At 36.8% G+C, this 15,079-nt stretch overlaps 2 protein-coding genes across 2 annotated transcripts in view; both read right to left on the minus strand.

Annotated features, from left to right (window-relative positions):
- The window catches only part of GXYLT1 (glucoside xylosyltransferase 1), a 36,117-nt gene extending 33,535 nt beyond the window's left edge, over nt 1-2,582 (minus strand). Inside the window, exon 1 of the mRNA XM_083801473.1 lies at nt 2,532-2,582. Within this exon, the coding sequence (XP_083657599.1) occupies nt 2,532-2,567 (36 nt within the window). The 5' untranslated portion in view covers nt 2,568-2,582. The remainder of the gene's footprint in view (nt 1-2,531) is intronic.
- A 1,221-nt stretch (nt 2,583-3,803) lies between these two features.
- The window catches only part of YAF2 (YY1 associated factor 2), a 35,301-nt gene continuing 24,025 nt past the window's right edge, over nt 3,804-15,079 (minus strand). Inside the window, exon 4 of the mRNA XM_083801520.1 lies at nt 3,804-12,291. Within this exon, the coding sequence (XP_083657646.1) occupies nt 12,054-12,291 (238 nt within the window). The 3' untranslated portion in view covers nt 3,804-12,053. The remainder of the gene's footprint in view (nt 12,292-15,079) is intronic.

Below are 15,079 nucleotides of genomic sequence, written 5' to 3' on the forward strand. Positions count from 1 at the left end.
ACAATATTCCCTGGTTTCTTTCAATTTGAATAAATTATTTTATCAGTAGTACAATTTACTTTAAAATCCTCAGTGAACAACCATAAGCTATTAAACTATTAAGAGTTAAAATACTTGTTCATCTTAAGGAAGTTCAATTTCCTTGTCTTCAATAAATAAGCATGCATCTATATATCCACCCTAGTACAATTTTTAATGCCTTCCTCCATTAAAAAAAAAAAAGGCAGAAATACTTTCTAAGAGTGTAAAGATAATTTTCTTTTTACATATTTTTCTGTATTTGTGTGTCAAAGATTTTCTTTTCCTGTAGTTTTCTAACTAGGGAGCTCCAAAACATCAGTCCAAGGGGGATTCTCCGTGTCAGGCTTTGGCTTCATCTAAAATTCTCCAGGGAGCGTCTGGCACAGCTGTTTGTGTTTAAAATACTCCTGGAAGGAGTCAAAGCAAACTTACCTACTTATGCTAATGTGTACCATGTACGAAAACAGAAATAAGTCAAGCAGGCTGGGCTTTATGGTTGTTTTTATTTGGTTTGGGTTTTTTGTTTGTTTGTTTTTGTATATATAAATACTCCAGTTAAAAGACCTTAACTTGTCCTGCTATGGTTTGCTACAGCATCAAGTGCTTTCAGTGCCCTGACACCCTAATCAGGGTCTTTAAGTTTCTACAATCTACTGTTATGTTTTTCTTGTAATAGAAAAAATATTTACTAACTAAACCTACACAATAACAACTTGGCTTTATGGCTTAATTTTTACAATGAAGCATATCAACTAATCTGGAATTAATCCTGCACGGTACTTTCCACTTTACAGCAACAGTGCAGACTCCACCCAGCAAATCAGTGCTGCTTGTAATAAGTAGCTCATCCTACACTCTTTTTTGAAGACCCTTTTTTAGAAGCAACACATTAACTCGTGAGATCCTCAGACCACAGACTGGAAACCACTGCTTTTTTATCTATTATTTTTTGTTACATTTGATATGAAAACATTTTATATGTTTTACTTATTTATTCACAAAGTGAAAAAAGCCTGCATGGCTAGGAGAGTGAAATCACATCTAGCAAACGGCTAACATGAAAAAAATGTTAGATGACAACCACCAGCTGCTCTGAAAAGAGGAAGCACAGGTTTAGGAGAGTTGCCAGGGACTCTGAAAGCCATTCAGCAGTGCAAGCCAGATACACTAGAGGCAGTGAGGCAGGTAGCCAGTTGCCCCTATTTCCAAAAGTAAAAAAGTCAGCATAACCTGGACTGGGAAAGACGACAGGCGTTCACTCAGTAAGGAGAGGCTTTGGAAAGCAGTCAGTTAGTCAACCAGGTGAAGATTTGATTCACTTTGCCAATTTCTGGCCAAGCCAACTTGTTATTTTGTCTTTTTATTTCGCTTAACTCCCTGCTCCTCAGCAAGCAGGATTTAACCCTGAAACCAACGGAGGGGACATGTCAAGGATATAGAAGTAAAGTCCTAATGCTTGTCTCTCCACATCTTATTCTCTAGGGATTGCTTTGTTGCTGAAATTACTAATTCAAAGAACAGATTAGATCAGCCAAAAGTACTAGCTGTATAAAGCACTTAGTGCTTGAAATACCAGGAAGAGGCTAATACTTCCTTTTGTACTGACTGCCCCTTTCATAACTGCACAGCGCAGCCATGTAACAGACAAATGCCTACAGTACACAACAGGCTTAGCCACCACATATCCTCATACTTTGTCAATAATTTGTCATGTCTGAAGGAGTGACGGTGAGCAGCCAGCTTGCCTTTCACAGCCCTGTGCCACTCCACCGCAGAGCACAGACACAACCCTGATTGTCCCTGGTGTCCTCGGAATTGCATTCGCCAACTGTTCCATGCCACGGGGCAGAAGAGATGCTCTGCTGCCCACGACTTCCACCCAAAACATCCGAGACACCTCCAAGCATTGCTCACTCATGATGGCACTAAGAAATTACTCAGCTTTCACCCTTCCTTTCCCTGTAATTTTAGAAAGATGCATTTCTTTTACTCCTTTATTTTCTTTCAGGTCAAGAAAGGGTAAAAAATAACTGGACACTGTACCAAGCTCTCTCCAGGCACCAGGCACAAACGGAATGCTGTGATCTCCCATGGCTGCCAAAACATGGGTGTGGAATTTAAGAAATTTGTTTTGATCTTCAGACCCATAATTGTGTAGTGGACTTACTGAACAGTCAACAGAGGGAAAAAAATGAATAGAAGGGTGACAGAAGGGCTTTACAACTTGGTCTCCTCTTTTCAATTCTGTTCTCCTAAAACAGAGAAGGAAGTGGAATAAATTAGAGTCCTTTAATTAGTGACAATAGCCCCATTCTAGTATCTGATGCCAATTTCATCTCAAATGCATTGAAGATCGCCTTCCTTTGTAGAAGTCAGTATTTCTGCTAATACTGAGCTTGGCGTTTATGTAAACAGTTTGCTACCGCACGCTGCCTGCGCTTCAGGATTATACCCAGCACTCACAAGATGACGTTACATTCTGCACCCGAGGATGCACCAGCCTCACATACTGCCTGCACGGAGCGAGGATGAGCGCGTGTACTCATGGCCAGCACGTCAGTCACCTGCTACACAAATGGGAAACGCTGCCTGGCGTTATGAGGGAACCTGCTCCTTTCAACAATGGCTTGGAGGATCTCAGCCTCGTGCTGCAAAGCAAAAGAAACATCAAACAATTCAGAATTGAACACTGGAACTGTACATAGCTTGAAACTAACTCGAGACAGACCACTTTTTGTAGAATCTGTTTTAGGAAAAACAAACAAACAAAAAAAACCAGCTATGTACACAATGTGATGAAATCTGCTTAGACTAAGCCTTCTCAAGCTTCTCACCTCAGTTGTTACTTTCTTTGCAAGAATGGATGTTTTCTTAGTTTCTTGCTGCCTTGGAAGCTGCACTTGAGTATCTCAACTTGCACCACAGCTCAGAGGCGAAGTGAATAACCCACGCCAGTAAGCTAGCAGAGCACACCTGGCATTTTGAGAGTAGGTTCCCTGGCTGACAATCTGCTACAATTTATCCCCAAGTTGTCCACTTACATTTCTTGCGCTTTTGCCTAGCTAGTACAAGTAACACATTCAGAGAAGGGTTCTGAGCAATTTAATTATTTTATTTACCATTTATCATGATGCACCCTAAGCATCACCACTGCCAGTCAAGACCGAATACAGTGCACCTGCAAAAATTTTCACTGAAAATACTTGCCTGTCAGGTTCTTCACAGGCAAGAAGTATTACTTTATTCCTGGGGAAGACATTTAAATGTGTGTCACTACTCTGGGCTCCAAACACATCTACTTAATGCTCATCTGAAACTAATTGTATGTTCATCAAAATTGCGAAATAACTATAGAATCGTTCATTTTTAAACAACTCCATTGCCACTGATTGGGCAGCATTTATTCTGGAAAACTATCCTGCTGTTTCTTTCTTTCTATCCTCTTCCCCTCAGCTTTCAGAATTTCAGCTCATTTAATAATGTCTTTGAACTGGAGTCAGGAAGAGGTCAGTTTGAGGCAGTGTCTCAATGGGTTACTATATGTGCACTTTGGCTGAATGCATTGTATTGCCATCTTTATTTAAATGAGCGTTTAACTGGAATTGAACATAGTTTACCAGACAGGAAATTGTAGCATCTCATGATGAAGGCTGTATTTTCTGTCTGCTGCATAGAGACCTTTTAAGTGTAAACCAATATAATGGTTACATATGGCTTAGAGTACCTGTAGCATTGTTGTAACAAAATTATATATATTAAAAAAATTACAAGCACACACAACCTTTTGTTCACAGAGATGTTTATTTTTGTCTTCAATGTTCGTAGGGAATACGATTTCACTACAAAAGTGTCTCAGAGAAACTCCATTCAAAATCTAGGCTTAAGAATGAAGGGAAAATATACTTTCAGCTGTACCAGTCCTGAGCAAAGTTTAAATTAAAAAAAAAAAAAAGAAGTCCTCTAGAGATAGGAAGCAGCACCAATAAAACCAGAGGTCCTCTTACTGATATCTGCTCATGCCTTCTTTCCTGTTTGAGAATTGGCAAAAACTTAGGTGGGAAGAATTACTTTATTAGAACGTGGACCTAAGATTCACAGTCCCAATCTCTCACCAAATGCATTCTGTTACAGTCAGAGCTCAGGGCCTCAATTTTACTTTCCATTAAGTAGTCAGGACTGCTAACAGCAAGACTGTTGCCCCCATGGTGTAACATTCTACCTTACTTAAACTGGTAAATAAATATTTATTTAATATACTTATTTTAATAAATATTTATTTCCTAATCAAGTTCCTGAAAAGTTACATTGTTCTTAGAAGTATACTATTCATATGCAGTTATAAAACTTCCGATAACATCAGGTCTCAAAAGAATTCAAGTGGCTTACATTCTGTCTTGTTCTTTCAGTGAAAGGATTTCAAGCCATTGGTAACACTCAGTACTCTGTTGGTTTATCCAGGACATTCAAATTCAATCTGACAAAGTAAAATACTTCTAAGAGTCAGAACAGAAAAGGCACTTACTCGTTTTGGGGAAGACACCTGGCAGGTAAAATTTTTATTTTCAAAATAACAAGCCCTTTTTCTGACAATGAAACCCTTAAAAATTATTGTTAGATAAACCCAATGAATAAAAGCAACTTCTGTATCCCTTCCCAAGAAAGGTAGCGCTACCCTTGACTGGGATATTGAGAAGTGTGAAAGCATCCAAAAATACTCAGAAGTTTGATTCACTTCTGTGATATTCCAGCAGGCTATCACAGCTGACATTAAAAAAAAATATATATCCTCCAAAGATTTTATGTTTTACAAATTGAAAGCCTCAGAAATTTCTGGACTGCTTCTTACTAGGTACTTGTATGAGCAAGAAAATGTAGGATTCTAGTGTTATAACCAGGAACATTGCCTTAGTTACAACCGATAACCTGTGACTCCAACCAGAGGAGTAAATCTCTTATCAAACATCCTTTCAATTGAATCATTGCCTCATTGATGCTCTGTATAAGGCACTTAGTAAATTTTAAGAGCATCTGATGGTGCTGTTGGTAATTTTGATTTGTCTGTGAGGGTGCCCTATTAACACTTGAAGATTAACTGGATAAGGTGTGGAATAATCACTGAAAACAGCCATATGAACTACAGGCCACAAAACTCTTTCCAGAAGCTACAGCTATTCTCATCTGGGTTCTTACTCCCTTTTCAGCATAAAGTTACCCTTTTTCTAGTTGTCCAGGAATCAGAGCCTCTAAAACTGGATTGTATCTAAACATACAAGAGGAAGCTCTTTTGTTCCAGATCAACTCTTTAACCAGAACTACTGCCCTTTCAATACACGACCTGTACCCAAGAGGGAAATGTTCATAGTATTTAATACGAAATTTACCAAAAAAAAAAAAAACCCTACATCTGTCTTTTGGCCAAAAGTCACTGAACCAACGGTTATCAAGAACTATACAGCAAAACGCACCTATAAGAAGTGTGAGATACTGCCCATTTCCAACACGGTACACAGAGAAGGGAACGCTACTCAAGAAAAAGCCATCGTGCAGTGGGTCTTCTAGATATTATTCTGAAAATAAATTTTCTTTGTTCTTTTTTCCTCTTATCCTCTTTTGTTGGACTGAGGATTTTTGAAGTTGGTTTACATATGAGAAACAGAAGCTCCCTACTCAGAATTTTTGCAGGAAATGTAGTCCTCAGCATCTGTGCATGCTCTTCCTTCGATCTCTTTCTCCAGCCAGCACCAAGCATATTTTCTTGTACCTCGTAAAAAAAGACCCTTCAGATGTAGTTACCTGGCAGTGTTACATCTCCACCAGCTGGAAAGCATTTTACTTATTCTTCTGCATTTGGAAGCCTTACAACAGTAGAATCAGACCCTTCGCAGGATTACGGGCGTGAAGACCAGTAATTGGCATCCCAGAATGCAGCTACCTCAGCCAGAATACTTGAATGGTACAGGACTCGTATAAGTAAGTCTGTTCAGCAAGAATCTCTCCGGTAATTCAATTATGCAAAAACACAGACAACTGAAAAAATTGATAGATGACCTCCAAGCTCCACGTATCGCTGGTCTTACAAACACCAAGATACAGCGGGAGAACTCGGAATAGCACTCACATTCCTACTTACAAAAGCAGGCATAATACAGTATTGCAAACTTACTGCAGCCACTTACACTATAGATGTACTTCAAAAACATCTATAGGAGGAATCAAAATTCTGTTTCCTTTAGAGGTGGGACTAGAGAGACTCAAATACATGTAGCCTTAAGAGATTTCCCTCGCTTAGATTAACTCACAGCTGAAGGCTGTTACAGTAAGAGATGATCAGTCAGATGGCAGATTTTTTTGCTTAGAGATCTGTGCCATCAAGAACTGGACTTGGCATTGAAGCATTTCGATTTACTCTCTGAAAAGAAGTATCAGCTTGAAATAGAATATTTCATGCTCAGGCATGGTAGTTATGTATTAGATGCATATAAATCCCAAATTAGACCTCTGTATTCCCAAAGTGGGTATTCAGAAAGTAGAATCTTGCTTAACTAACTGATGCTAAGTGGCTGAACAACTCCATCCTTTCCTAGTGCCCGTGACTGCCTTTGAACCAAAAGAATTTGCCACCTGTAGAACCTAGTGAGCTTGGGAAAGGGGTAGAAAGCCAGACTCCTTTAGCACTGGGTATGGGTATTTTGTTCGTGAGTACACTTTTGCTCCTCCACACAAGAGGAATATTAAGATCATATGCTTAACAGGTTATGCAAAAAATAGATTAGTATGCTCTTTTCCTCAGTCATCTTCTCAGTATCTCCAATGTAAATTAGAGCCTTATTGGTCTACAGCAACATTTCTTAAGATTTTAAGTTTACGGGAGCGTGTTCAGTTTGCATGCACTTTGACTAAGATCAATACTTATATGAAGAGAACAGTGTAATTAAAGATGTATCAGGCAACTTTTCCAAGTGGTCTAGATCTTGACAACATATTCCTGAAGGATGTCTTGCTCAGATACTTCTACCTCCATCAAGATACGCTCTTGACAGAATAAATAGCATCTTGGAACTATTCTTTAAATTATTATTACCAGAACAGTATCTTTTCTGGTGGTCATTTTCTTCTTAAACATAGGCAAAAATGAGTGATTATTGTCTTTTACAAACCCTAAATGACACAGCAATCTATTGTGACTATTCTTAGTAATACTCACTCGAGCTATCAAATACACATCTGCCCTTCATCTTCCATGCTTAACACCTTAAAAGTAAAACTCAAGCTTCCTGTGCACAGTAAACTGTCTGCTCTTACAGTTCTGAGTCAATGAACAGAGCAAGTTATTTCAGATGGCTTTTATCAGTATCTCATAATAAAAGGGGCAAGATTAAGATGGAAAACATCTTCTGAGGGATTAAGTATTATCCAACGGTGGTTCGTTTGAATTATTTTTCACCTACACAGTTAAACAGAAACTGTAAACAGCTCCTGCATTAATAAGACTCTAGGATCTGTAGCTAATCTGTTTGGTGCATTTTCTTTCATTGTTTGAAACCAATGGCATACTTTATGTAGAGAGGAGTACGCCTGAACTCCTAGGCTTTGTACATCGGCGTATCACAATCTTCCTGCACCATGTCTTCAGAAAGTCACTTTCTGTTGGATAGTACCATTTACTAGCAGGAGTACAGCCAAGCTTTGATGTTGCACTATTTACTCCATTCATTTCCATCTAGACAGGACATTGCAGTAATTTCTGAAAAATATTGATATGTGATGAACTTGTGGAGTATATTTTAATAGTTAAATCCTGTAAATTCTTATTAAAACACTGATTTTTCTTTAGATGTCAAAACTAAGCTCAATATCCGATTGTTGTCTCAGACAAATCTCTTAAATCTCTTTCTCCTCTGGTTAGAATTTTGACAGTACAAAAGAAAGCCAGCTGACCTCTCCTCAGTTCGACTGATTTTATGGTACAACTTTTTGCTCATTTGTGAGGTTACACCCCTTCAAACCGAGCCTGCTTTGACATAAATCGGGGAAGAATTTCAGGTAAGAAAAATCTTCAAAACTCAAACAGTATTCCAGCACACCCATATCTTAACATTAAGATAGAAGAACATGTTTGCAAAATATCATATTTGACTGGTCCACTAGCCAAAAACAGCATTAACTTTTTATCTTATCTATCTTATTCCTGAGTTAGCACAGGACAAATTTACAAGCATAGCACTTGCTACTGCTGGAGGAGAAACTCAATTAAGTTGCACCTCCTCTTCCGTATTGTTTCTGACATTTGAAGGGAAGTATAACCAGACTCTGCGTAATAGGCAGCAGAGTCAACTTAAAGGCATGTGACAGAGAAAAACATGCAGATACAGTTAAAGAACCCTGGATATACAAAGAAGTACATAATAGATAGTTCCATGCCAAATTCCTCCTGTATAACAAAAGAATCGTCAATCAGCATAATGTGGGAAACTGTCAGGCTTTGGAGACAGGAGAGAGAAAAATTAAAGAACCAAAGATGCAGATTCATACAGGTGTCAAGTCTACAAGACTTGCACGACCACTCTAAAGAACTGCTGGAAATAAATTATAAGCATTCTGTCCTACATGGCTACCTAAAAATGTGCTATCCATAATATTAAAAAATTAAAGTGCTCAAATTACAAAGCCCAAACATTTTCTGCAATTTTACAATCTGCCACAAAACATGAGCTATCTAGAGAAATATGTATTAGTTTAAAACCTTAAGTCATAGCTCTGATTTTGAGACTTCTAAGATCAAGAAATTTAAGTTTTAGAGGTTTTGTTTGTTTGTTTTTACTATCACTGCTGTTAGAATCAAGATTTTATATGGCATACTTTAACTTGCTACTAAGTAGAACAACTTTTGCTTATTTCCAATATGCAAAATTAATTGCAGAAGAAATCAAAAGATCACAGTCTACAACTGTGCATCTTTTCTATATACCACCTACAGTTAGTGGTAAAGTTAGGAAGGTAAAAGACTGAATTGTCACATACTTTATCAGTGAATTAGTTATAGGTCATTTTCCCCATTTCCTTCCCCTTTTCCTTTCTGAAGCTAGATGATCAGCACATAAGGGAACTAATTTACATGGAACACTATCACGCTTGCCTTTGTTGGGTCACCATTTCATGAGCAACCCAAAATGTATGGCTATTCTAGACTGGTGCATATATAGAATTTGACAAATAACAATTCTTATGGAGAGAACAGTCACAGATTAAAATAGCTAATCAAAACACATTACAACATTAAATTTTCACTTTTTATAAATGGAGTAAAGATGCTTTTAAATATATTTACAGTTAGAAAAAGGACTTAGGATTACTACTACACGTTGAAATTATTTAGAAATTATGACAGTGAAGTTCATTTAAATTAGAACATTATGAACAGAGTCAAATTGCCATATTCTGCTTAGAATTTGTCCACTCTGCTGTCGCTATTGTCACATCCCTTTAATCACAAACAGACAAAAATTATCTTCACTTTGTTTAATGCCAAAGTAGGCACCACTGCAATGTAAACACTAGCTATGTAGTATTTCAGTTAGAACCACCACAGCTCAAATTTTAGATCCTAGCTGTCTTGCATTGCATCTATTATATCTGTGGTTAGGAATTGCTTTTCTACATCTTATTCCATAAAGAACAGTGGTTTCCATAAGACTTTTTTTTTTGCATTCTTTTTGACAATAACTATACTTGTACCATATTTTTGAGATAATTCTCTAGAGACAGCTGAATCATAGTAAAATCCCCTCCATCCTCCTTCCCTTCCAAACCAAATGGCTACTTATTTCTGAAGATACAAAGAGACCTCTTGTTGGCAGTGCTGGGTGGTTTATTCACATAAAGTTAAATGAAAATAAGTTTCCCATTTAGTGAACTACTGGTAATAGATTATTATTTGTCTGCAAGGAATACTGAAATGTGTTAGCATTCATTACATTTTAAATTAGAAACACATTTCATGAAACATCTTGCAATGAGATTCTATCATTAAACTGCTTACTTTAAACAGTTTCAGCTCTCTTGTAATCCATTACATCAGTATATTCTGCAAATAGTCCCACCTAAAAATAAAACATAAAAAAATAAAGTTGAGAAGCATGTACTTTTCTTCTAAAAACTAGTGTATGTTATTCAGAACACCAGCCCAGTCCCCAAAACATTTAAGAACCTTAAAATGCATTGTTTTTACAGATACTAAGATTTGGCCAAGTAATTGCAATGAACAGACATCCTATTTAGTAAGATAAAGCAGAATACATAATAAACAGGTCAGTAGTTATCCATCTGAAATAGCCTATAATTAACATTCGATGTCTAAAAAGTTTAAACAGCAACACCAAGGAATGAGGTATGTATGTTCTCAGATATCACATCAGACTTTCATTTTATGCAACTAACTGTATTTCACAACTAGCATCTTACAAAATAGAACAGTACTGTTGTGCCTGTAGAAGTACTGCATTAAAAACAGAAAAATACATTACTACAAGAAACCACCAAACACCACAACTGTCAGGGGCTACAAAAATCCATTGCTTTAGCTGTTACAAAGATGTGCCACATGTTGGTAATAATTTAGGGCTGGATTCAAGAAGGTCCATCCAATTTTTACATGGGCTTAAAAATATATATTTTGAAATAAAAAGAAAAGAATCACGGGAGTGTAAGTGGACTACCTCACTAGAAGGAGCTAAATGCTAAATGGACTTCTGTACTGAACCTGAATCTATAATTTAAATCTATAGATGGATTGGATGCGTGTGTATCAAAACACTTATTGGCTGTAAACAAAAATGCAAAAATCTGTATTCACAAAAATATTTTATTGGTAATTTTACATAATACCAGATGGGATTGTAGATAGTTCTGCCCTGCATCAGTATATTGCTAAGTGCGTAAATGTTGACAGTTAATGCCATAAAGTAGGATACTGAGGCTTTTTTATATGATTTATGACATAATATTCTCTAATAGGCCAAATCAAAAGAAGTTGATTCAAAATAAAAAAAATAAAAAGTATTATTTCCTTATTCTTGTGCAACATCTGATATTTCTGTAATGAAATGGTAACTGACTGTATGACACTAGGTAAATTTGGGGCAAGGAAACAGCACTAAGCAGAAATGAAAACTGCACTTCAGTTATTTTTAAAGCTTTTCCAAACTTTCATGCTTCCAAATGTTAGTTTTTGCCAAATGCTTAGTTATCTGAGGTTCAATATTTGTTACACAACATAGAAAACCAGTGTACAATGACAATGTAGTACTTCACCTGAATTGTAAAGTTAACCAATTGATGTTTAGAATGTGTTTTCTATTTTGCTTGTAAACATTACAATAAGTGTTTTAAGTGTGAAAAAATATTGGTAAAACCATCAACATAATTCATTAACAGTAATCTAGTAAAATGTGTCAAACATTGGCAAAAATTCATACAAATGTTTTATTTAATAACATTTTTCCTATTTAACCACACCAAGTACCAGCAGGTGTTTTTTAAGAAGATAATTATTATGAAAATTCTGTTGCAGCAATAGTTGATTAAGTTGATCTTTGACTTGCATACATATAACTATGTTTCACAATTCTCAAATAATACATATTTAGGCAGCTTGAACTATGTTATAAAAATTTAAATTCAGTACATGCCAATAGTAGAGACTCCAAGAGTTGTTAGAATTCACTAAACTAAAAGTGAAAATGGACTTACCAATAACACTGCATATGAACATTCAAACCACATTTTCATGGCACCTTTACACATGAAGATTAAAAAGTTGGTCTGAAAATGCTTCGTAAGCATTTTTAGATTGCATTTAAATGATTTCTACCACTGCACTTTTTTTCTTCTTTTTAAACTGCATAAATTATGTTCCAGTAAACATACCAATTGTGCATGGATAATCTGTCATGAAAATGTGGTAACAGGTGGCAGAAGTTATGTATTTGCATGTTTTAAAGAGAAGAGACTAAAGAAACTGGAGGAAATAAACTTTAATGAGATTCTCCATTCAGCGATGAAGCTTCTCCTCTGGGTGAAGATGACCTGGACATTCCCCTCTCTGTGTTGTCAGAGCTAGAACCACTCTGACTGTGTTGATCTGCAGAAGCAGCGCTAGAAGCAGGTGGTGACTTAGTTTTCTCCTTAAAGTCTGTAATTATGACCGTCAAATCTCCAACAGTAACTTCCAAATGCTGAGCACTACTTCGATCCACATTTTTCAATCGTGGCCTAAATAAAGCAAATAACGATATTAAAAAAACACATACCATCTCATTATCTTGTCTATCTCACACTTTTTCAGAGCTTTGGAGAATATGCATGTAACATCAGCATAATACTGCTTTGTGGGACAGGTAATACACAAGATGACAAAGTGCCACAAGTGTTTATGCTAGAGCATTTCCTGGTTTTACTTTAAAATAGGTGAAAATAACACATTACCTTTGCCACCTTCTGCTAAGATTATAAAATATTCATAAGGTAATTGTTTATAACTGCACAATAACACAAATGTGTTACACGTGGAGTTTTGTGTTTTTTTGTTTTTTTTTTGTTTTTTTTTTTTTTAATTACATGTTTCACTATTTTGGCTATAAAAAGTTATAAATCTTATCTAGAGAAGGATGCATCTCTGCAGCAGCTTTAAGCAACGATTCTAGGTAGAGAATGGTGTTCAGTAATGAAGATGTCAGCGTACAAAAACCTTATCTGTGCCTTTTGAATTCAACAACAGTTTCAGCTACAAAATTCTGCATTCCAGAAGTGTTAACGTGCAGCAGGTATATTTCATTTAAAAATCTCACTGAGACTGCCAGTATATTATTTGAACTGGCCTTTGTGTTCACAGAATAATTCTGATATCCCTGGCACATGCTGTGATTTAAAATATGCACAGAGCTCAGAAATCACACAGCATTGATAGGTTAAGTCTCTTCATCTATTCTTTCAATTGTGTGATTTTTCACAACATAAAGAACCATAAAAGAACAGTTTGACTTATGTTCTGACATCATATTTTTGCTAGTGATGAGCATGAAGTACTTTCAATTTACTATTTTCCTTTGACAACCCTGGGAAACTGTCACGAGGCAGCTGAATTTATACAAGTGGTTATGAACAGCAGAGCTATATGCATTTAACTGACTCCACAGCTTTCACCAGCTCAAGCTGCAATAAAATAAATTAATATGACATCACGTTAGCAGGTGTGCTAACAGCAAAGTCCTAACCTTTACCCTATCATCTAACTTTGTTTGAAGTAGAATTGGTTCCCAGTCACTTCAACTGAAACACCTCGTGCCTTTCCTCCACTAGACAGAGGATTTGACATCTTGTTCCCCTGAGGCTGAAGTAGTGTGATGGAAGAATCTAAAAGAACTGAAAAATCTGCTGCTCTCTAACATGGGAACAGTGCGAAAAAATTCAGCATTACCAACCTGCATATGTGACATGCCTGAAGCTTATTAATCATATTTAGTGTGTATTCAGATTTTACGATAGTTTCCAGCAAATTTTCAAGCAAAGAGAAAGGGATATCACTTTCCCAAAAGGATATTGAAGAAATATGCTTAGACTAATCAAGCATTCTTAATTTGTTATCCTATCTAGTGAATTAATTGTGAAAAACAGAACCGCGTGAAGTGTTCAAGTATTATTTCCAGTAGCCATTCTTAATGCGAATCTCAATACTGATATTTCATTCCAAGACTTTTATTTTAGTTATTTTTTTTAAATGTTCTCTCTTTTTCCCTACCTTCCTTTTGTGTTCTAATGTACTATTGCAATTCAAGCATCTGTATTTCAATTTATAATATTTAATTAGCTTCATTAAAAATTACTATTTTAACTTCAGATACTTCATAATCAAAGTACTTCAGCTGTAAGTGGTAAGCTAATAAATTTAAGTATTGGGAAAAGAAAAAAAAATAAAAGAAATGCATTCTTCCTGTTGGAACGTCTTAAGCCTCCTTAATCCTAACCATAACTATCCTAAAGACTGTTCTCTCTCGACTCACAATCTCTCCCTGCTTCTCATCCTGATGATCCTATTTCAGGCACAAGAGAAGCATCTGCTACTTCTCTGCATAACTAATCCCAAAGGATCTTTCTTGGCTGGACTACTTTGGAATGCTTCCAAAAAAATAAAAAATAAAAATCAATAGTTCCTCCCACTTTTGATTAGACTACATGTCTTGTATACTGCCAAGCTTTCTGGCACCACATTCTTGCTGCAGTAACATTATGCTTAGGCTGTGATGATTTGGGGGCTAAATTTACTGCTTTTGTTTTCCACTTTGCACCTTTCTCCTGCTCTTACAGGAAAAGCAATGATTTTTACAACTGCTTGTCTGTACTGTAATGTTTCATGTTCTCCGTTCCAAGAGTCCATCTTCAGCATCATGTAGCATAGGGATTTTTATCACTAGGTAGCATACGCACCTTACTCTGTCACATTAATTTATACCCCAGTTGAGTCTTTCTTTGAGTCTTTAAGTGTGGGAGACAGTGAGATTTGGCCAACCTCTTTTCAGTGGTTTGTGGGGACAGGACAAGGGGCAATGGCCACAAAATGGAGCACAGGAAGTTCCGCACCAACATGCAAAAAGAACTTCTTCACAGTGAGGGTGACGGAGCACTGGAACAGGCTGCCCAGGGAGGTTGTGGAGTCTCCTTCTCTGGAGATATTTAAGGCCCGTCTGGATGCCTACCTGGGCAGCCTGCTCTAGGAAACCTGCTTTGGCAGGGGTGTTGGACCCGATGATCTCTTGAGGTCCCTTCCAACCCCTACAATTCTTTCAAAAATTTCTTCCAATTCTGTAAGGAAGCAATAACAATGTTCCCTTCCCACTTTTCTGCAATCTGGTACTGGTTCTTTCTATCCCTCCCTCCCTTCCCACTTAATTTTTCTGCATGAAATCTAGTCACTCTGGTCCCCTCTTTTTTCCAGATCCTAGGATCATGTTTTGCATACCTAGTTTTGTATGGTGTGAAAAAGACACCTGAAACCCTTAATACC

This window comes from Anser anser, assembly GCF_964211835.1.
Source record: "Anser anser genome assembly, chromosome: 1".
Lineage (NCBI taxonomy): Eukaryota > Metazoa > Chordata > Aves > Anseriformes > Anatidae > Anser > Anser anser.